General features: G+C 33.3%; 1 protein-coding gene across 1 annotated transcript in view; it reads left to right on the top strand.

Annotated features, from left to right (window-relative positions):
* Positions 1 to 22,824, top strand: part of LOC129216478 (glutathione S-transferase C-terminal domain-containing protein homolog) — a 56,585-nt gene that overhangs the window by 4,123 nt on the left and 29,638 nt on the right. Inside the window, exons 2-4 of the mRNA XM_054850693.1 lie at positions 8,009 to 8,143; positions 16,262 to 16,297; positions 19,029 to 19,099. Coding sequence (XP_054706668.1) covers positions 8,009 to 8,143; positions 16,262 to 16,297; positions 19,029 to 19,099 — 242 coding nt within the window. The remainder of the gene's footprint in view (positions 1 to 8,008; positions 8,144 to 16,261; positions 16,298 to 19,028; positions 19,100 to 22,824) is intronic.

The following is a 22,824-nucleotide window of genomic DNA, read 5'->3' as shown; positions in this document are numbered from 1 at the left end:
AGTGGCCCCGACTCCATGGGGCCTGAGGGGGCAGAGCGCCCCCAATAAAACAAGAAAATTATTAGTTACATAAATTTATCTTTTATTTTCCTTGTTTGAAGATAGTTTACCTTGTAAAATACATTCAGTAATGAGTTAAAACAAATAATTATTACGGTTGTGTAAGCAGGGTAACTGAAAACGAGTGGTGTGAGTAATGATAGTGTAGCAGTACTGCGTGTACTGTAAAAATTTGTCCCTGTGCGCGAATTACGGGTCAAGTCTGTTGCCGGTGGGCAGCGCTGCGGCGCGCTCACCTAAGTGTTGCTGATCCGGAAAAAATATATGAGAGTTTGATTTGTATATAAAATGGGAGGCGTGATAGTTTTGAATACTTTTAGGAATTGTGTTTAAAAGAAAACCTTCACAAAATGATGATCCTTCCCTTCCTCGGAATCGACGTATACCAAAGAAGTGAAAACAACGAAGGCAGCTCACCGCACACTTTCAAAATCCAAAAGGAATAGAGTTGACTTCCGCTACTTTCGCAAAATGGGTATAACGCGATTTTTTCTCCAGTATTCAGACCTAACGCGAATTCCACACCCGCAACACGAAAATTCTCGGAAGGGAATCGTGGTTTGTTCGTATCGATTTTGTTATTGGCTACTAAATTTTTTTTTTTATGAATGGATCTTTATCCTTAGCATCACTGAGAGTGGAAGTTCGTTTTTCATTTTAAATGCGAAAGTTTTAATGAAATATAATGACACCTAAGAGTGCTGTCTCATTTAAAGTTTGTGAAGATAAAAGGAGAAAGTTTCTGACAATTAAAGAAAAGCTAGAGCTTCTTGAAAAGCTGACGCTCAACTAAAAAATGCGTTGAAGGTAGTACGAGAATTAGGTATGAGTGAATCTTTCATACATACAATTACAAGTCAAGAAAAGGAAATCCGTAAAAATTCACCGAGTAGTGTCTTAGTAAAATGCAAAATTTTATGAAAATGGAAACTGCTCCTGTATTGTGTACAAATATCATTGATGGATTGACTGTTCAGTACAACTAAAGATGCATTTTGCTTTTCTTACTATATACTGTGCCTACCGTAAACTGGTTTATTTTTCTTTCTTTCCCATTAATCATTGATTTTGTATATCGTCAGTATTTTATGTTGAATAAAACGGTATTTTTAAAAACAAGTAACATTCAGTTCTTTATATAAGAAACAGGAATGTACAGTTAGAGTTAAGAGATGGTTTTTAACAATGTGAGGGGGGGTTTGCAAGTGTCGAAAATAATTGGGTACGTTTATAAAAAATTTTACACATACCCTTTTCCACAACGCGAAATTTCGACTTACGCGAAGGGTCTTGGAATGCATCCCTCGCGAAAGTCGAGACTCGACTGTACTACAAGGCAATATACATTGAGGTTTGTAAAATGGTGCAATTTTGCATTATTGGGCGATTTGCATCAACTGGACTCACACAGGTTATTGCAGTTGAACAAGAATGCTTGCTTTTATTAAACAGAGGTGAAACATTTTGAAAAATCAACTGAGTTTTTCAAAAATGACCTAGACATTGAGAGACTGCGTTTACGCTTGAATATGTTAGCCGATATCACTAATGAAAAAACAATTGGTCTTAAAAAGCATGCGTAAACTAAATTACCTTTTTACAAAAATACTGTGTGTTCGTATTTATTTTTTCCTTTTTTCAAAGCCAAAAAATATGTGTCGGGCTTGTCGAATTTTCGGGGTTCTAATGTTAATTATATGACTTTAAAATGCTTTAACAAAACTTTAAAACTCACCAATTTTCATCTCAAATTTAGAAAATTTCCTGCGGCATGCCCCCCCCCCCCCCCAATATTTTTTAAGTCGGAGTCTTTGGGAGTGTTCTTCAATGCAAGTCAAGCACCCTACCTTTTCCATGCCTAGCTACGGCACTGCATGACTCCCCATAAAATAGAACACAAAAAATGTCTCTTACTAAGACAAGTGGCATGATCTAGTTGAACCAGAAAAATTTGTATACCAATTTTTGCATTGTTTTACTTTGAAAACGCCATGTCGCATACTGTTTGTTTGTTTAAATTATACACACCAGAAAATATGTAAATTGGCATTTTCAAGGCACAAAAATAGACCTTTATTTGGGGGTGGGGGGGGGGGGGTAACCTCCGTGAGATTACATAACCCCATAAACCCCCAGTGATGACTGGCCCAGCCCCCTCAATAATTTTTCCAAGTCGGCGCCCCTGGAGATGAATTGCTCTTCCATCCACTTTAATAGAAAGTCTTTCTTACCAGGCATCTGAGACTGATTTCATCACATTCATAAAATTGTTTCACTAGATTCGCTGTCTCTGGGCTTAATGCCTTTCCGTGTTTTAGATCAGGAGCAGACATTATTCCTTTGTCCTTCATGAGTTTTTTAGCTTTTCTAGCAATGAAATTTGTCACTTTAAATTCGCTTTCTATTTGCTTTAAGATCCAACTTTCTGGAAGTGTTGTTAAAATTTGCAGTTTTAAGCTTTTGTCAGTTGTACTGGAGAATCGCTCTTTAAGTCGGCTAATTATTTCACTATCATAATCGAACTTTATGAGATCATCTGATTTTTTTTGAGCTTAAACCAAATAGTTGAGTTCCTAAAACTTCAGTGATCTTAGTTAATTTTGTCTGGGGGTACTTCTTTTCACTAAGACGAATTTTTTTATGGGAGTTTCATCAATTACTCCAAGACTTTCATTTAAAATTTCAATAGCTTTAGACTTTTCTGGAGTTGAAATTTCAGTCTCATGATCTGTTTCACTCAGAGCTTTATCTGAACTTTCTTTATAATCTGAGGTAACTAAAGGTAATTTTTGTACAGCTTTGCGGCAATTATCACATGTTTTATAGCCTTCAATTACTTCCTTATGATGCTTTGACAGGGGTCTGTCCAGGATTTTTCACAAGGTCCGTTTTTTGTGAAAAATAAAATAATTTTGTGAAAAATCAATTATTTTTGTGAAAAATCAAATAATTTAAATTTTTTTTTCTTGTAAAAACGAAAGTTTAGACTCTTGAAATGCTGGAAACTGCATCATTGACACTTAAAGTTGAGTGTTTTCTCTCTTTTCTGTTGAGAATATCATTCTTGGGTGTTTTTCTAGTATTTGGGGAGAGGGGGGAGGCATCGCTCCCTGGGAGATGGGCACCCCTCAAGTATCAATATTTATCTACCATTCTACATCATGTTAAATTATACTAGAAATGTTTTTTACATAGTATTTAAAATAACTGTAAGAAAAAAAATTAGGCAGGGGTTCAGCATTTAACTTTTTAACCCAAGACACTGTTTAAGAGCACAGAGTTTCGTTCAAACCTTATAAACTCCGTGATTTTCACAAAAATAAAAAAATATTTTATTTGTTTACCTCTTAACTAAGCGTACTAAACATCGAAAATTCGAAAAATCAGATTTCCACAGCGGATGCAAAGAGATTGAAATCCTCAAAGTGAAGGAATCAAAAGTATAAAAATGGCTTGTAAAATAAATATTTTTGATAAAATTACTTTTTAATTGCATTTTAGAGTCTTATGATAAACATATCATTAATATCTGGACACAGTTGAAGCAAAAATAAATAAATAAATAAATAAAATAAAAAATAAACCATCGATTCAGTATTTTAATTATTGACTCATAAAAGAAAATGGAATTCCCCTTTCAAAACTTGAAATAAGCTTTGTTGCAAAAATAAAGAGACTTTTCATTTATTTGCATCCTGATAAAGCAAAGTTAGCTTGAAAAAAAGAATAAAATATGATTTTCATATCGGATGTAAAAAGATTGCGTTTTTCAAAATGTAGGCATCTATAGAAAAAAATAACGGTAAATAAAAGTTTATTTAAAGTTAATTATCCTTTTTAGTATTGAATAACCAAACCCATATAACTTTCTCCCAAAATAACAGTTTAACATCGCACCACCAGACACTAAGTGCGATAAGTTTGAATTTTGTAACCCTAACTAAAGCGATCACATCCCCCCCACCCATACTATCCTTTGTAGTTCTAAATTCATTTCGCTGTATATTATTGATGATTAAATCATGAGTGGGGAGAAAAGTGCTTACTACGCCTATTCAGAGAATGTTGACGCTTTTCCAAAGAAGTTTACAACAACACCGCTGCATAAAACAAACAAGCAAAATTATAAACCGAACTGACTTTCAGCTCTTAATTTCTTTCAAAGAAACCAACAACAGGCATTATATTTATTTGGCCGTAGTAATTATTTATGGTTTGCAGGAGCATCACAAGAGTGCCGATTTCTTTTTCTTTTGCAAAATTAGCTGATTTTGTATAAGTTGATTCCTCTAATTTAACTTTAAATATGCTGTATTATTTTAATTTGAGATTTGCTCTTTCAATAACCAATTTGTGAAAGATCCGTTTTTGTTTACCAGAATTTTGTGAAGGGTCCGTTTTGGTTAATCGGATTTTTGTGAAAGGTCCGTTTTGATTGATCGGATTTTTGTGAAAGGTCCGTTTTGGTTGATCGTATTTTTGTGAAGGGTCCGTTAACGGACCCAAATTTGCTCTGGCCAGACCCCTGTTTGATACATTATTATTCACAGTTCTTAAATTTTTCTTGTAATAGTCATGTCCAGGCTTCTTAAATGGATTGCAGCAGTACAAAGAAATACTTTTTGAAGTCCCTGCTTCAGTCATGTTTTTTTTTCTTTAAAGCTTGGTTAAAAGGTCATTATTAAATTCTAATAAGCACTCTTGAAAATTTGCACAAAAATATTTTAAAATAATCAACTTTTATAACTATTAAAATATGATAACATCTATTGAAAAACAAACAATTAAGCAAAATTTAAAAAAGCACAATTATCAATACATCAAACACAACCTACTTTACTATTTGAAAGCCAAAATAAGAATGAACAGCTTCCTTCAGCTATTGGACTTAATGCGTCACGCACCTGTTTGAACATGTCAGGGAGTGTTTCAATACATGTGTAAACGAGCTGCTGCATGATCTGCCTGTTCTTTAAATGGTTTTAATGCATTTCATTTTTAATTATATTTTAATTTATATCATAATTTTGAAATAAAATGTTGCCAAATTAGAAATTGCTTAGTTAAAAATAAAATTAAAAAATAATTTTAAAGAAAATTTAAAATAAAAGTAATTTTAAAAAGTAAGAGATTAATTTTAAAAATATGATTTTAAAAAAGTAAAAGAAAATAATCTTAAAATAATGTCGAATAAAAACACACACACACACACACACACACACACACACATATATATATATATATATATATATAACAAAAAAAGTGTCATTGCATTATTTGCTATAACTGTTGTTGTCCCATCATGTCCCCACTCTGAAATTTTTAGGATGTATTTATTAAAACATTAAAAAACATATATTTTTCCAAAATTTTTAAAAGACACTAACTTTAAAAAAATATATTTTTTAAAATTTAAAAAAATATTAAAAATTCAAGAGAGAGTTGCATGTCAAATTAAAGCTCATGCAATTCTCTTTAAAATGAGCTGTTAACCAACTGTATTGACCCCATAGAACTAAAATTATAGCATTTTTAAGCACAACAGATGAGTAAAAAAATGTGAGTTTTTACACATTTAAAAAATTAATAACTCATTAACCAAAAAAAAAATAGATTTTTTTAAAAAGTAGATCTGAATTCAGAATGTCAAACAGTATAATCCCTGAAAGTTTCATGAAAATCTGAGGTGGTCATTTTGAGTGATTGGTTGATTTGACATGGAATGACCCTTGGTAATGGTAGGAGAGAAGAGGTTTGGAGCTCTCCCCGAAATTGTAGCTCTAAAAGGCTGTTTTAGACAACTTTTGGTGATTTTAGGAGGAGGAGAGATTAAAACGCCCATCCCAGGAAATTTTACTAGTTTTTAGACTTAAAAACGTATTCTAGACTTTGGCACGGTTAGGGGTTGAAGAGATTATGAGGTCCACTCTCAAAATCTTTTCAAAATTGAACTCTTAAAATTGCAAATGTAGGCAATCCATGATTTATAAGTAACTTTTAGAGGACCAGCAATTTTTAGAAATGGAAACTCCAGAAACATAATTCTTGTATCTTCCATCCGGCTATTCTTGCTTGCTTTGTGGGAGACACCGGGTCAGAAATCTTTCGGACACAAACTAACGCATATCCCTTTTCTTCCCCCCATGGGGAAGGTAAACGCATCTAACAAGACGAGCCCATTATGCTAAATGAACCCAAATATTTGGTATTCAGTTGATATTTTTGAAATTTTCGTGGGGGGGGGGGGGGGGCATGCCCTTCCTCTGGCATTGTCTCCATTCTTGTTAGACTGCACATGAATTTCATTGCAGTTTTATTTCAATTTAAGCTAGGAAGGAGAGTTTAAAAAAACTATACTTGAAACTTTCTCAGTGTGGTTTTATGGCTCCCAGGTGTTGTTTTTATATTCTTGTTAGGTCTTAGAGGAATAATAAGGATTTTTTCATATTTAGCTCAAAAAAGGTTTTTAACTATTTTTGAAACTTTGTCAAGGTGGCCATGGCCCCCCTCTCATTGTTTTCCTTATTTAGATTTTGTATGTATTATAAGGGAAATTTTTTGCATTTTCTCTCAAAAAAAGGGGATTTTAACTATTCTTGAAATTTTCTCGGAGGGTGCCATGGCCCCTATGGCTCCCTCCCTGGATCCGCCAATGTAAATGCATAAATTTCCCAAAGCCAGGGGTAGGCAATTGCCCCTGAACCCCTAAATGATAGGTCTATATCCCAAAGTCCTTGAGTGGACTCAAAAGCTTTTTGCTCCCAGAACTTTTGATTTCATCTTAAATCGTATGAATCATTGTAGCAAGATGATGGCCTATATAATGAAAAATTTTATTGAATTAGTAGCATTCTTTGGACAAGTTTGGATTAGAAACAATGAATGTTTCATGTTAAAATAAAAATTAGATCATTGTGTGAAAAGAAAAGGAGGGCAATACCAGAACGCCATTTTGGTCCTGCTTATCTGTTCCAGCATTGCATGGGAAATAACGATGGTTATGGTGAGTAGTGACATTTTCCCAGGTAGTATGAAAAAGCTGACAGTTGTGTGCCGAATTAAGTCAAAAAATTAAAACATTTCTTCGTGGAAAGAAAGGGTGTTATGTTGAAAAAAAAAAAAAGAAGAAGAAAAGCAGTTTATCGGTTTTGGAACTGAGATTCTAGTAAGCTCTGAAGTCCAATATTGATGAGCTCCACTGTTTACAATTTAATCATAAAAGTGTTTTGCAAAAAATAGTAATGAAGGAGCTGAGTTTCTATGAGCTCCCATCAGGCTTGTGCCTAGGACTTGTTAAATGGAGGGGTCTTGATAACTTTTCCTCCCTGCTCTCATTTTCAGAAAAACATACCAGTGTGTCAAATAATTCCTTTCTGTTTAATGGTCACAATCATTGGTGCAGCGAGAAGAGGGGTAGATGTTAAGGAATCAAAACTTACTCCAGGGTCTTTGGTTTTAAGTCTATTATCAACCCTAGCATGTTAATTCATATACTAATCATCCCTTTTAAACTCCGGCTGCACTAGGGGACAGCTATGTAGATTTATTTTGCAACTTCTTTCATACTAACTCTTCTATTTTTTCTTTTTTTAATGAAAGCATTAGCATACTAAACCTATTGCAACATTATGCAGGATGCCTGATGGGAGAGAGGTGGGGGCAAGGTCCACTGGGTGCTGGGTGCAGTATTGAATTTTGTAGGTGGGAAGGGATAATTTGTGAGATGCTTTTTATCCCATTTGGGGTTAGCTGTTTTGCCAAAAGCCTACCAGGATATCTGGCTCTCAGGTTAGTTTTTATTTTTTAACTTGAGTGCATTCAAAGTCAATGGACCTAATGATTTCTGGAAAACTACTTCTGCCTTAACTTGTTAGAATAAATAATAGGGCTTTTAGTTCATGAAAATTGATTTTTATCAATTTATTACTGATTGTGTTCTTTTCTTCAGGGTTTTAGCTGTCATTTACCTGCTATTCACTCAAGCAAGGAAAACACTTTTGTTGCTGGTGTGTGTGCTGTTTTAAGATGGGCAATAAAATCACATTTGCAATTTTATCCTGATCATCATTGCGGGTCATTGCTGGTAAGTTTCAAATTTTATTTTTGAGCCCTAAATATCTGTTGTTGAAACTGATGTTATTCAATTTTCGAACTCTCAATTTTGTGAACAATTGTTTTGATCCCAAACAGTGTAAAATGAAGCATCAACTATATAAATATATCTAAATTTACTGTAAATGTTTTATCAATTTAAATTGTATGTATTCAATTAAAAATATTGACTTATATACTGTTAACTCAATATGAGTTTCCTTCGCTATAGTTGTAGTACCTATTGAAAATTGTACATATTATTCCCAGAAAGTGCTAAATATGCGGTGCAATTTTATGATTTTGATGGACTTTATTTGAAAAAATCCCCAGCATGATCAATTCCAGTGTTTCTGGCCTACTGTCTAAAAAAAGTTTGTGCATCCCTGGTTCAACATTTAGGTAGCAAAAAGATGTTCACATTATCTGCTGTGAGCAAAATTCATTGAACTTCGCCTTAGACCAGTGGTGCCTAACCAGGCTGGATTTACATACCCGTAGAACCCATGGGTGCAAGACCTTCCGTCTCAGGACGGATTTCCATCTTGGACAAAATTTCCGAGACGGAGGTCGGGACGGAAAGAAATTCGATGACTTTTCTTCAGTTTTTACTAAGAAAAAGAAAAATTGAGTGTTTGAAAAGTATGCTTTGACTCCTGGACCTTTCCATAACCATGAATTTACAATGTGCTTTTGGAGGAGTGGCTTTTTTTTAGGTAACTCTGTTATTTCCAACTCACTGCATTGCAGACCGCGGAGTTGCTCGCTATTCTCGCTAATTTTTCAAATTGATCGCCTTTCGTCTTTACTTTTCACTTGCTATTTTCAATCATCCTTTCGTTTTTTTCTCATTTGCTTTTTTTTTTTTCAAACTAAACACGCATAAATGAAAATTATGTGCGCTCTTAAATTGTCTTTCAGTTGAATCTGAATCACCGGTTAAGTGTGATTGCAGACGGGATGAAACGTTTACGCCACATCAAAGGGCGTCCACATACCAGGTAAAATGGGAATTATCAGGGATTTTGAAAATTTTAATGAGAATGGGAATTCTGGAAAAAATCGGAGGCAAATTTCAAGCTGATTTGAAACACCGATGGGCAACTGTTCCTGCATTTTTGAAATATTTCTGGTAAAATATTTTAAGAACTGAAGAATCAGTAAGTTCCAATGACTTTCAATCTAACACTCGCTAGAATGGAAATAGGGTGGGGGGGGAGGAGAAAGGATACAAGAAAAATAACGACAGCACGAGTTTGCGAAAAAAAATTTTGAAAAAAAAAAAAATAGAACTGACTTCAAAATTGCTCTAAAAAGTGAAAAATAATTTTATTCTTTAAACACCATCGATAATGCTTTTAAACATAATTTTTGAAGTTGGCGCAAAAACAAAACGTAAAATCCAGTGTAACCATGCTTGGTTCATATTTTTTTCAGAAAAGCATCCAAAGTTACGAATGAAAGATTTATATCGTTATTCAAATATGCTGTCATCAATGCATAATGTATGTGATAGTGAAGAAACTGGGCGTGGTTAAATTTATAATTATAGATGAGTTACGGCTGTGAATGATTTTATCTATCGTTTTTGCGCCAACTTCAAAAATTATGTTTAAAAGCATTATCGATGGTGTTTTAAACGATAAAGTTATTTTTCACTTTTTAGAGCAATTTTGAAGTCGGTTCTATTTTTTTTTTCAAAATTTTTTTATTTCATTCTTTTTGGTGTAAATGTAGGTATTTCAGAAATAGTAAGAAGTTACTATCACAAAACTTTGCCTTATTTTTTTCATAAAAATGCTCCATACTAAAAAAAAAATCTATAAACACGCATTAAACTTTAGGCGATTGGCACTAAAAACTTATTTTGGTTCCTCTCTGGAATTCATGTGTAGTTAATATAATTATAACCATTTAAGTATTACGTCTTCCCTAGCTAGTTTCCATTTCACAGCATACAAGTTGCTTGTTATGCAATCCTGTATTTTCTTACTTATCCCTGATCATCTGTTATTGGCGTAGATGATAACGATAAAAATACTACTGTGTGTAGTTGAGGCAAACCAAATGGTAGCATTGTGAAGGCTAAGCAGATCCTAATCACTGCATCACCTCGCTTCCAGGTTAGGTTTACCCCCACTATGGCGCAATAGCACTGAAGAAGGGAAGATTTCGATAATTCACATAGGCTTACTATAAATCAGCAGGATTACCAAAATCAAATTATTTATGCCAAAAATGAGACGACAGCGCCAGATTCCCGATTATCGAAATATCTCCCTGAAGAAATTTGATGCTTGCGTCAGAGAAGCCTTCATTCAAAATTATCTCTACAATTACTATTAATGTTACTGTCGTATGGCACCAAACTTTCATAACAATGGGTTTTATATTTAATCATTTAATAGGGAAATTGCATGAAATTTTTTGTTTTTTGCCCATAATATTTTTTTCTAAAGGACAAATATGGTCAAGCAAAGTAATGGGACCTAAGTTGAGCCATCCCCTATCAATTAAAAAAAGAATCATCAAAATCGGTTCACTAAGTGAGACGCTGTGAGTGGACAAACAAAAAAAAACATACATACGGTATGAACTGATAACCACCTCCTTTTTGAAGTCGGTTAAAAAAAGCTGCTCTTGCAACGAGGGTAAGTCCGCAAATTAACCCACGATACTGAAGTCTTAACACATTCATATTTTGGAGAATCTAGGGGGGGGGGGGGGGGCGCTACTCAAGGGCTCCAGAATAAAAAATCAAAAAACTTAGTTTTAAGCCATTTTGATGCTAGAAGTGGTTCGGGATTTTTCCTCTGCAAACTAAAAAAGAGGTCAAAAATATTTAGGCTGTCTTTAATGATGTAAAAGTGGGGAGGGTGAGGTTTAAAAAAATCGGAAACTGGAGTCTTAAAAACACTAATCTAGGCAATCTTTGGTGAATTTATGAGAGATGGTTTCGGTGTTCTAACCTAAAAATATTTTGTAGCTGATGCATTAATAACTATTTGAGGCTATACTAAAATGACTTAAGAGAGGGTATTTGGGACCCTCTCTCGAAAACGTTTGTAATTGAAGTCTTAAAACTTTTAGGCTGTCTTTGGCAATGTCAAGAGAGGGGAGGGGGGGGGGTCTCTTTAGGCGAAATTCCGAAACTGGAGTCTTAAAAGCGCAACTTTAAACCATCTTTAATGAATATAGAGGGTTCGTTGTTCCCCTCCTCCTTCAAACCTGAAGTATTCAGAACTCTGCTTTAGGTAATCTTTGAGGGACTTAAGAAGAGGAAATTCGAAGGCCCCCTCTCGATAAATTTTATAAATTAAAAATTTCTAAAAACTTTGCTGATGAAAAAGGGGAACCACAAATTTGAGTCAAATTTAGTGAACTTAGGGGGAAGAGTTCGGGGGAGGGTCTTTCTCCCCTGAAAATTTCTCTATGCTGAAGTTTTGAAATGCCACTTCGGCTATTTTTGAGTGAGTAAAGACTTTGGGAATTCGGGGGTCTTTCTCGAAACATTTTCGAAATTGGAGTCATAAAACTTTGGGTTGTCTTTGGCGATGTGGGGAGGGAAGTTGCTCTTTCAATAGAAAAACAAATCTTAAACGCAAACTTACACTGCCTTTAGTGTGCTTGCTTTACACAAGGAGAAGGGGGTATTCCGCCACCCAGCCCGAAAAATTTTCGTTCCTGAAGTTTTAAAACTCTGTTTTGGGCTATCTTTGGATAACTTAAGTGGGAAGGGAGTCGGAAGCTTCTGTTAAAAAATTTCTGCAATTAAAGAATTTAAACTTTTTGGCGGTCACAAGGGCGCCCATATAGGGGGGAAAGGGGGGGCTTGAGCCCCCCCCCTTTGAAATTAGAACTTCCTTGCTTTTAGTACTTTTTTCTTTGCAAAAATGTAAAAACATTTTTTCTCCAGCCATTAATGAATAAGTTATTAAAAATGTTAAATTTTAATGACTCAGATCTGTCCTGAAATCAGTTTCCACGGGGAAAATATCCATCTAAACCACGAGGAAAATATTTGAGCCCCCCTTGCAACTGTGCATATGGGCGGTCATAAGTCATGTATATAGGTAAAGGGGGTACTGTTAATTGAAAAAAATTTAGAAACTGAAGCGTTAAAAACTCAAATTAAGGACATTTGTGGTGAACTTAGAAGAAGGGGTTCGGGAGTTCTCTTCCAAAAATTTTTCAATGCTGAAATATTTCAAACTGTACTTTAGGCTGTATTTGAGTGCCTTTTGAGGGACATGATTCGGGGGCCCTACTTGATTGATTATTCAGTTCCCCTATTGCTTTTTTTAATTAATGAATATTGGATAGTGTTCCTCCATTTAAAAAATACTACTTCGCTGAAGCTGTTTTTTCTAATTTTTTTATTGCTTTTTTTACCACCTGCTATCATATAAAAGAATTCTTTTACAAATGAAGACTGGGGAGGGGGGGGGAAGGTGCCAGTTCATTAATCGTCCATACCCTTTCCACACCTTTCTTTCTTTTCTGGCTTGTTCGCGCTATCTTGGGTAGGCTTTCCAATCAGAACTGATTTATGTTGTAAAAGTGAAAATCTTATGTTCCAAGCGATTTTATTGCTGAAATAAAAAGGTTTACCATCGGTAAAAAACTAATGGCTTGGAGCCCCGAACGCTTTTACCCCTAACATCATCCAACATCGTCTAAAATTGCGTTTTTGCTACTTCAATTTCGAAATATTGCCGAGAGTTCTTGAACTCCATTCCTTTGATAATGCATTCAAAACACGTATAAATGTTATGAAAGATGGAGTACAATTTCATTTTTAAAGCTTTAATTTCAAAATCTTCAAAGCTTCAACTTCGGGGAGAGCCAGCGCCCCCCTTCTTTCTATAATATTTTTGAAGATAGCCCAATATTGTGATTTTGGGACTATCAGTTTGAAAAAATTGATGTAAGAGAGTCCCTCAACCCCTCCTTTCCCTCAACTTCACCAAATCGGCCTATCATTGCATTTTGTGGACTTCAATTGAAAAAATTTCTGGAGGAGAGCCCCCAGATCCCGTTGGTGGTTTTTAGGTTTTTTTTAACTACAATATCAAAACCCTTATGTATTACAATTTAAACTAGGTCCATGTTGTTATAAAAAGTCAAAAGCGAAAAATTCAAAGTAAACACAGATTTTAAAACTGCCATAATCAAAATCTACAAACATTTATGCTCATAAAATTTTCCTTAAGCACGCATGTGTGTGGGGGGGGGGGAGGCTCAAAATATTTTTCGTCTTGAATACATCACCAAACTTGCATCCATGGTAGAACCTCGATGGGAGGGGGGGGGAGAGCATGAGAAGTACCCATTGTCCTTAGTGGCATAGAAATCCAGTTGACAGTTAGGGACCTTGCTGAATGTTTGCAGGGGGGACCAAAATTTATAGATCCGTGCCTGTGCCTAACCTATGAGCATATGTGGCCAGTGATGCTGACACCTGAATCCCATTATTTTGTCCAAAGTTATTAATCAACAACCACACCGCTGAATCGCAGCCAATCAACTTGACTGCTGATCTCCTCTTTCTCACTGCCAAGCTCTTTTTTCTCTTTCCTACTGCTTAACTTTCCTTGATACAGATTTGAAATCACAAAGCTATGAATTAAGAGCAAAATATTCAGAAATTGGTTTTTTAAAAACAGTTGCAAATTTCTCATTAATAAAATATGCATCAAATAACATATCAATTTTTAATTTAAAATTTTGTTTCTTTTTCTATGTTTTACCATGTTATTTAGACATAACTAAACTATTTTAAAATGTTACATGCATCTGACCACCAGCGACGCCAGAAATACCTTCTGGAGGGCAGGGCCCAATTTAGCTTCATGCCTCCCCTAGGCAGATTTGAAATTTCTGCACCCTCCACGTTAGTGATTTATCCAAGGTCAATTGAAATACTGAAGAGCACTTATTTTCACGAGGCTTTAATTTTCACAAGCCCGTCTTAATCGAAAAAATTTAAGTCTCGCGAAATATTAAACCATTGTATATTATAACAAAATTTTGATTCTGTTAATAGTAAATTCACAAAATATTGAAAACGCGAAATCATCAATAGCTTTATTTTTGTGAAAATATATATATATATGTATGTACTCTTTATACTTCTTAGTGCATGCACCCCATGTTTTTCCTTTTAAATATTGCTAGTATTTTGATTGCTATTACAATTCGCAATCACAAGTTTTTAAGGCAATATATAAGGCATGTTGAATCCCTATGGGGCTTTAAATCTACACAAAACTTAGAGAGTTTTTTTTTTTAATTCTTTTTAGTTTGTTTCTGAAGCGTGATGAACTCAATAACTCTTTATTACCATTATGTTCTGCCTTTTAGTATTTGTGTGTCTGAAATTTTGCATCATAAGACAGCGACAATGGCATTTAAATTGGCAAAAACAGAATTTATTTGTTTTTTTGTTAACTAACAAAGTAACCGAAAAAAATTACCTGGGCAATAAAAAATTCACAGTAATTTCAAAATTATTCGATTTACTTACTTTTTCTCAATATTAAATCTGAATATTAAAACCATCAAATTGTGGCATCTTAAAGCGTCACCTATAGTAGACAAACAATGCATATTAAAAATTAAAAAATATTTTGATTCGTTCTACAAATAAATGGACAAAAGAGTATTTAAGCTTTTCCAAACGGAGTCAGTTTTAACTTACTTACTGAGCGGAAGTAATAATCCGAAATCACTTTTCAATTCTTAAAACATTCAAGTAATGTCTCCTGATGAACACTCCTAAGGGTATAAGAGGAATAAAATGCTCTTTTTAAAGGAGGTAATGGTTACTCAGCAGCTCTTCTAGTGCTGCACATAGTCCTTTTAAGTGAAATCAGATGTTATATATGTAAGACTCTCTTCTTGATGCGCTCCGAAAGGACCTTCTTTGAGTTGTTAGGGAAAGAAATTCTTGGAAGTAGATCAAAGTGTATCTTTTCTATTGGGGATGTACTCCGTCCCTGCTGCAAGCTAAAAATGAAACTGATTATCCATTACTGTAAGTCTGTCACACCTCATTTTCTATGGTTTCGATAATTACGGTCAAGTTTTTTTTCTCCAAAAATATTTCACATATTCTATCTCATCCAGTTACACGCAAGAATATGCATAAAATAATGTCGCTTCTCATTTCTCAAGCAGATGACTTTAAATATCCAGCCTAAAAACTTTCAAAACTGCGTGTTTACATTGTATTTACCAGCCATCCCAGTCTTAGTTAGCTTATTCACTTGTATATTAGTTCTTTTTATTTAGTTCTTTTTACTGTTTGTTATCTTAGTATTGTTATTGGTTTTTGTAATTATCAAAATTGTACCAGCGAGTGTCGCTCGTGATCTGTTATGTTCCCCCCAGTCACCACATCCGGTTAAACCCTCACCGGGGTTAGTACGGTGGTGATTGGTGGGGTTTAAATAAATAAATAAAAAATAACAAATTAGGATCAGTTATGCTGCTGTTTTAGGGAAAAATTAAAAAACTACTGATGTTTTACTTTTAATAATAAAAAGAAAATGAGATTGAAGCAAAATTTGCTGCCCTAGGCAGCTAGGTGCCTACTCTGCCTAGTGGGAAATTGAGTTCAGCTGGAGGGGTTTTTTGATCAAAAATACCTTCTGGAGAGGATTTTTTAATCAAAAATACCTTCTGAAGGGGACTTTTTGATCAAAACAACCTTTTCATATGCATAAACTACTGTATTAGAATTTGTATTTATGTTAAAACCAATGCCTCTGGGTGGTGTTTTAACCCCAAAACCCCCCCTTCACTGCGAACTGATTCTTACCCAGGAGATTCATCTAAATGTGAGGTGTGGTGCTTGGTTAAATGAATGTTGGGCCTTAAATGCTTTTTGGGTGCTTGATCCTTAAACCAATTGAGACATAGATTTAGCTGATCTCAAAAAATTGATGTTAGTATTATGGAAAAGAAAATGAATGTTGGTGTTAAGGGAAAATTAGCTCTTTGGTTCTCAAAAAACTTCTTTGTACATTTTGACATTTTATGTGCATTAAATAAACTGAATGTGAAAGTTTAAACTTATTTTAACAGTGTTTATTTATTTATTTTACAGGGATTTCGAGGTGGCTGTTTGGTTGCTTGTGCTGAAGTAAGTAAAAACATAAGGTATTTTTAAAGGCATGAAGATACGTAAACCAGTATAAACTGCAAAACCAAAGTGAGGGTTGAAAATAATAAATGTACCATGCACATTATTTTCAATAGAAACAAATGTGATTCATTTTTTCTCCTCAAAAGTATAAGCACTCTGTTATCATACAATATGATTCAAATGTGTCTAAAAAGAAGAATAACTAAGTTTTTAAAATATATACTTCGTAATCAAGTTGTTGTGTTTGTGGTTACTACACAGTAGCTATTTGTCATGCCCTTTTTACTTATCTGTTGTTATACATGTATTCCACATAATTCTTTTCATTAGATAAGAACAACCAGTTGTTTGTCCCCCCACCCCACCACCAAAAAAAAAAAAAAAATACTGAGGGCAGTATCATCAGAAATGAGTTTTCAAGATATTTGAAGAATCACACTTTGGATTCAATACTAACAATAGGGAAATGTTGAAATTAGATGTTTCTTGCAAGCTTTTTTTTCAGCGGAAACCAAATAAGCAAGCTCGTACAATAAAACTAACGTACAATAAATGATACAAATTGCAAAAAAAAAAAAAAAAGAAATTTGCAGTTACTGCTCTTTACCTGCCTATGGCAGTATAGTAGAATATTGTACTTATCCATGTTTTATTCATAGCATCCATATACAGTGGCAGATTTGCAGGCTTGTCTCAATGCATTCTTTGAGAGTCCCTTTGTCTATCATTAAAAAAAATTAGTATGTTGTGGCCATCACGAAACTTTCTTCTATATTTTTCTTCTTTTTTTCTGATCTCTCCCCATGTTTGACGAGGAAGCAATATTCCCAACAAAAACAAAATTACACATGCAAAAACTTGACAACCATCCCAACAGGGGCGTAGCTAAGGGGGGGGTTTTGGGGACAAACCCCCCCCCCCCCCCCCCCCCGAAAAGTTAGTCTCAAAAAAAAAAGAGAAAAAGAAGAGAGAAGAGAAAGAAAAAAAAAGAAGAAAAGGGAAAAATTCCAAGCGATTATACATATATATATATATATATATATATATATATATATATATATATATATATATATATATATATATATATTAGTATATATATATATATTATATATATATATGTTATATATATATTAGTATATATATATATATATATATATATATATATATATATATATATATATATATATATATATATATATATATATATATATTAGTATATATATATATATATATATATATATATGTTATATATATATTAGTATATATATATATATATATATATATATATATATATATATATATATATATATAAGAAGTAACCCCCCCAGAAAGTCGGGTCTAGCTACGCCACTGCATCCCAATGTCTGAATTATTGCAAAAGCAAAGCAAAGAGCGAAAATTGAAAGTTATTTTAAAAGCCTTGCTTGAATTAATTACAAATATTTTATTTGTTAACAAACATAAGATGGCAACATTTTAAAATTTTAAATCATTGAGATAATATTTCCGATCATTTCCATACAATTAAAATCACGAGAAATACGCAGACGACAATCTATTATGATTTATCTTTCTTATTGTTGCATTAATAAAGCTATTTTTATTCGCAAAAAAAAAAAAAATCAACACCTCTTGGAGCGATTGGCGTCAAAATTGAACCAAAGCCTGTTTACATATGGATTCACATTTATTCCAAATTTCATCCAGAACGTAGCATTACTTCTTGAGATAGAGTACTCACAATGAAAAAAGAGAACGTTCGATTGTGCTACCCCCTTTTCAGCTGTTGACACCAAAATAAAATCAGCTCTTATACCCACTAAGGGCTACTTGCCGATAAATTTTTTGTTTGATTCCGTTCCTTATTTCTTGAGATACAGCAGTCACAATTGACGACAAAAAACGTTCTATAGCTCAACCCCCATTTGAGTTATTGACACCAAAATTGAATCAGCACCTGTTCCTGTTAATACCAACATATGGACCAAATTTTGTTTGATTCCGCCAGTAACTTCCTGAGGAATAGCAAGCATGCGTAACTCAAAAAACATCCCATTGCTCCACCCCCCTTTAAGGAATTCGCACCAAAAACCAATGGGCACAAGTTCACATAGGGGTACATATGTGTACCAAATTTCGTTCGATTTCATGTGGTAGTTTTTACTGTTGAGCGACCACAAAAAACTGGTCACACACAGATGTGACACACACACACACACACAGACAGACAGACATTTTCCAAAAATAGTTGAAATGGGCTCAGCACACCTCAAAACGTTCGAATCCGTCAAAATTCGAAATTCGAAAATTTGCACGAATCCAATACTTTCTTCTATATATTAGATATAGAAGGAAGTAAAAATTATATTCTTCTTGAATCCTCTTCCGAGCTTGATGGTCGTGGTGGCGCCTCACACATGCAACATGGTAAACCAAAGTCTGCCACTGCTACATGGGTAGGAGAGAAGTACTACAACAATAGGGCTTAGACTGAGAAGAGGCCCGGGATGAAAACAGTTATTTGTTATGATTTTATTGTGAAGAAATTTTTTTTTCTGAAATATTTACGATCCAAGATAAAATAATTGGCAGTGTAGTTCATCTGAATTTTTTTTTTTTTTTTTGCTGAATGTCTGCCCCTGATAATTTGTTTCAAAATTATGATCATTTAATAAAACATTTAATTGCCTTGTACTCTATATTTAAAAATTATTACTTATGATTGCAGAGTTCGGCATGGACTAAATTTTGTGAGGTACAACTTCCAAACTCTGTACAAAAAGCATCATCATGTTCCAAGTGAGTGTGCAGTTAATACTACTATTATCATTTTGAAATGTGTAAAATACGAAATCAGTTTTATGCATTTAAAGTTGCCATACTTCATCTAAAATTTTTGGTGGTTATCAAACAAGTTTGGATGATTTTATTGTTTTATAGCACAAGAGCTTTAATAAGATGGCTCTTGTGCTTAGTAAGATAATATTGAGGATTTTTAAAAAATAAAAGATATACCCCCTCTTTTATGACAAGGTATTTTTTATCCTAAAAAAGTAACTTTTTTAAAGGAGAATAGTTCCATTCAATTTTAAGAGGAATCATTAATGGAAAAAGTTGAAAGACTTGTTTTACATCAAAATAATGTGTTTATCTCATATACTTACTTCATGTTTAGATTTTGTCCGATTGCAAGCTCCAAAAGAACTTAAAGTATTTCAACTTTCTTCCTATTGGTTTGTTTCTCCAATCAGTGGTTCTTAATAATGAATTCAAGCTAGTTGATGCAATATTTGTTGAGACCAAAAAGTTAGATCTGGAAACTCAAAAACAACTACAAAATTATGTATTTGGGTAGCTAAGCCATAGTTTGTTCATTTAAATGTTAAAATATATATTAATGTTTCTAGTTAGTGTTTGTAGCTACATTGTAAGAGTTATCACTGATTACTTAGTTATTAGATACATGAATATTTTGTGCTATATTTTATTGTAGCATGTATGGCGCTATGGTTTATATCAGGTACGTAGCTAGAACTTTGTTAAGGGGGGGGTCCAAGGTTGCACGAACTTCAAAAGAGGAGGCATGCTAAAGCAGAATTAGTAGCTGATAATTACACAAGATAAGATAAATCCAATTAAAACTGATTATTAAAATATGATAATTAACTAAAATTAATTAAATAATTGAAATTAATAGAGTCATTAGTTAAAATTAGTTAACAAAAATTTTATGTTAAGTGGTAAATTAATTATTGTCAGTTTGTAAATTAACATTAAACTGAAAGTTACCACATACAAAGTTTCCAAATATGGGTGAACCTCTGTCCTCCTGAAAATAGGTGATATATTTTCTATTAATAAAAAGGACACAATAAAAGAAAAACGGAAAACAAAAACTGCACTAGAAATTACTTGGAAAATGCATGCGATAATTTAATAAAATATTAATGCTTTGTAATATATTTCATTTGTACTTATACCATTTTATTTGAAAATTAGAAAGCCACCCGTCAAATTGCTTCAACTCTTCTTTATTTGAACAAAGCAATTGCCTTTTTGGTGATATTTTGATAGTTGAAATTTTAACTCTAACACCAGTGGATTAACCCTAAACTCAAGTAGATAGCGTTCATTATTTTCGTTTCTTCATTCCTCTGAGATGACACAGTCTTACCAGTAAAACTGTTAAGTTAACAGATCGAGTTCAGCCTTGCGACAATAAAGCCTTTCTCTGCATGTTAAACATTACCAAAACGTATTGTCAAATTACATATCATGCCGTGGCACGAATTCATTGTTGAAACACGCGGGTTACTCGATCATCGGCATTACTTATATGAGGATAAATAAATCTATATCTATGGAGTCGAATGTATAACTATATGAATGTTACATAACGTAACCCTGTCCGATTTGAACAACATTTCAGGGAAAACCCCACAACTCTCTCAACGAAAATATTAACAAAGTTTCATTTAAAAAGCTTGAATTATAGTTTTTATTTATTTACATTTATAATATTCTTTTGATAATAAGAAATAGAATGATATTTCCAATCTTATCCGTTTTCTAATTATCATTCGTAATCATCAATTAAAAGCTTGAACAAACTATTAACTCTTTGAGGGACGGAGGCTTCCTTTGATGCAACCATTTTTTTTTATATATATATTTTTTCTTTCTTCAGCCAACTGACACAGTGATTTCAGTTAGCTGAAAAAAAAAGGGAAGCAAGAAATAAATGGTGTTCTCAAGTGAAGTTACTATTCCTCAAAGGGTGAAAGCTGTTCGAAAAAATTTTAACTACCGAAAAAGGCGTATTACTGTTTTTTATCATTATTTTTTTCTTTTTAATGGGGCTGTGTTAGAGGCTTTAGCCTTTTGCGGAACAAGTGCGAACCAACGTTATGGCATATGCCACCATTAAGCCACGGATGTGAATGTCACAGGAAAATTTGATACCCAGTTTCCACCCGATGGAGACACCTGAGCTCTCTTTGATGCGAAACTGCAAAAGGAATTTAATTTTGTCAAGAGCATTCACAGTCAAACGACCTAAGGGATCTTTTGCATGCCGATTAATGGAATGTATACCTAATGAATTAAATTAAGCATCTGTGTAATTTTATTTTAACAACATGTTATTAATTTTAACAACAATACATATCATATTTTACAACGCAGGTAATGATTTTTTTTCTTTAATACGATGTTAGCGAAACACTCTATTGCAAGAAATCGTAAATATATTTAGCTTGAAGAAAATAAGAGTTTTAAAAAAAAAGGCAATATAGAAAGGAAAAACTCAAAAAAATTTACCGCGTATTCACTTTTTTTGTTTCTTTGCTTGTAACCCAGTAAATAGCGGTAATTTTCACCTAGTAATTTATAGTTAAATGCAGATGTCTTGTTTTTGTTACGTTTATGCTACCTTCACAATTTACTAAAGATGGATGCACAGATGCTAATTAAATAACTCCTTAGTACAAAGCCAGTGAATAACAATCAGAAAATGTATTCCAATGATGCAAATACAAATATGTTTAATGGAACAACATCGAATAAGATATTTTTTCGTCAATTAAAAACTGACTAACTGTTTTCTTTTGGGATCATAGAATCACAATTCAGTAAGATTTAAAAGTAATAATTTCTAATAAATTACTTATTACATGCGTAAACATGGCCTAGTTTGTAATTTCATAAACTGATCACAGTAAAATATTCAAGTAATTTTCAATTTCATTTTTCTATAAAATTTTGATACTGCGAAAAGCTTGTTACATCAACTTCAAGTTTTATTTATTCATTTATTTTATTCATTTTACCTTCAAACACGAATTATTTTTGGGCATTTAATATGTTCCATGATAATGCTTAAATATTGGGGGGGGGGGGGGGGAATATCAGTAAAAAATCTACGTAATTTGTTACTCAGAAAGGAGAGAGATGTTAAAAATAATCTAAAAGTTCAAATAAAACTTTTATCAAAATATAAAATGAATCTGAAATGAACCATGCCAAAAATATAAAGAGTTAAAATGAAAAAAAAATCAATAATTATTTTTTCTCATCCTCAAACACACGAAATGTGTAGAATTTCTTTTTTCGCCGCTGACTTAGAATCTAAAATTAGTTTTTAAATGGAAAAACACATTAACACGTAAAATTGCTCGTATTATTAAGAAAACTTTAAAAGGGAGCACTGCGACTTACCTAGTTTGGGTAAACTTAATTTTCTTTTGCATACAATTTTGTTCAAGATATGTTTCCTATAAGTATGGTGTAGACAAAAACTGCGTGTTAAAACAGAAAAGAATCGGAATTCAATTACTGATTCACCAGGAACACACCTCACTCTGGCTGTCTTTTGTACAACATGCGTCTACGAAATCCATGAAAATCCAAAAAGAAAGGAGAAAGAAATAAAGAAAACCACGGCAATGAGACTGTGGGATACGACGAAAGTGGCAATAAATGCTTGTTTTTTTGGATGATGGCAATTTGATGGACCAAAGGCGAGG

This window comes from Uloborus diversus, chromosome 2 (assembly GCF_026930045.1).
Source record: "Uloborus diversus isolate 005 chromosome 2, Udiv.v.3.1, whole genome shotgun sequence".
Taxonomy (NCBI): Eukaryota; Metazoa; Arthropoda; class Arachnida; order Araneae; family Uloboridae; genus Uloborus; species Uloborus diversus.
The sequence above is the reverse complement of the archived record's forward strand: the minus strand, read 5'-3'. Positions and strand labels throughout refer to the sequence as shown.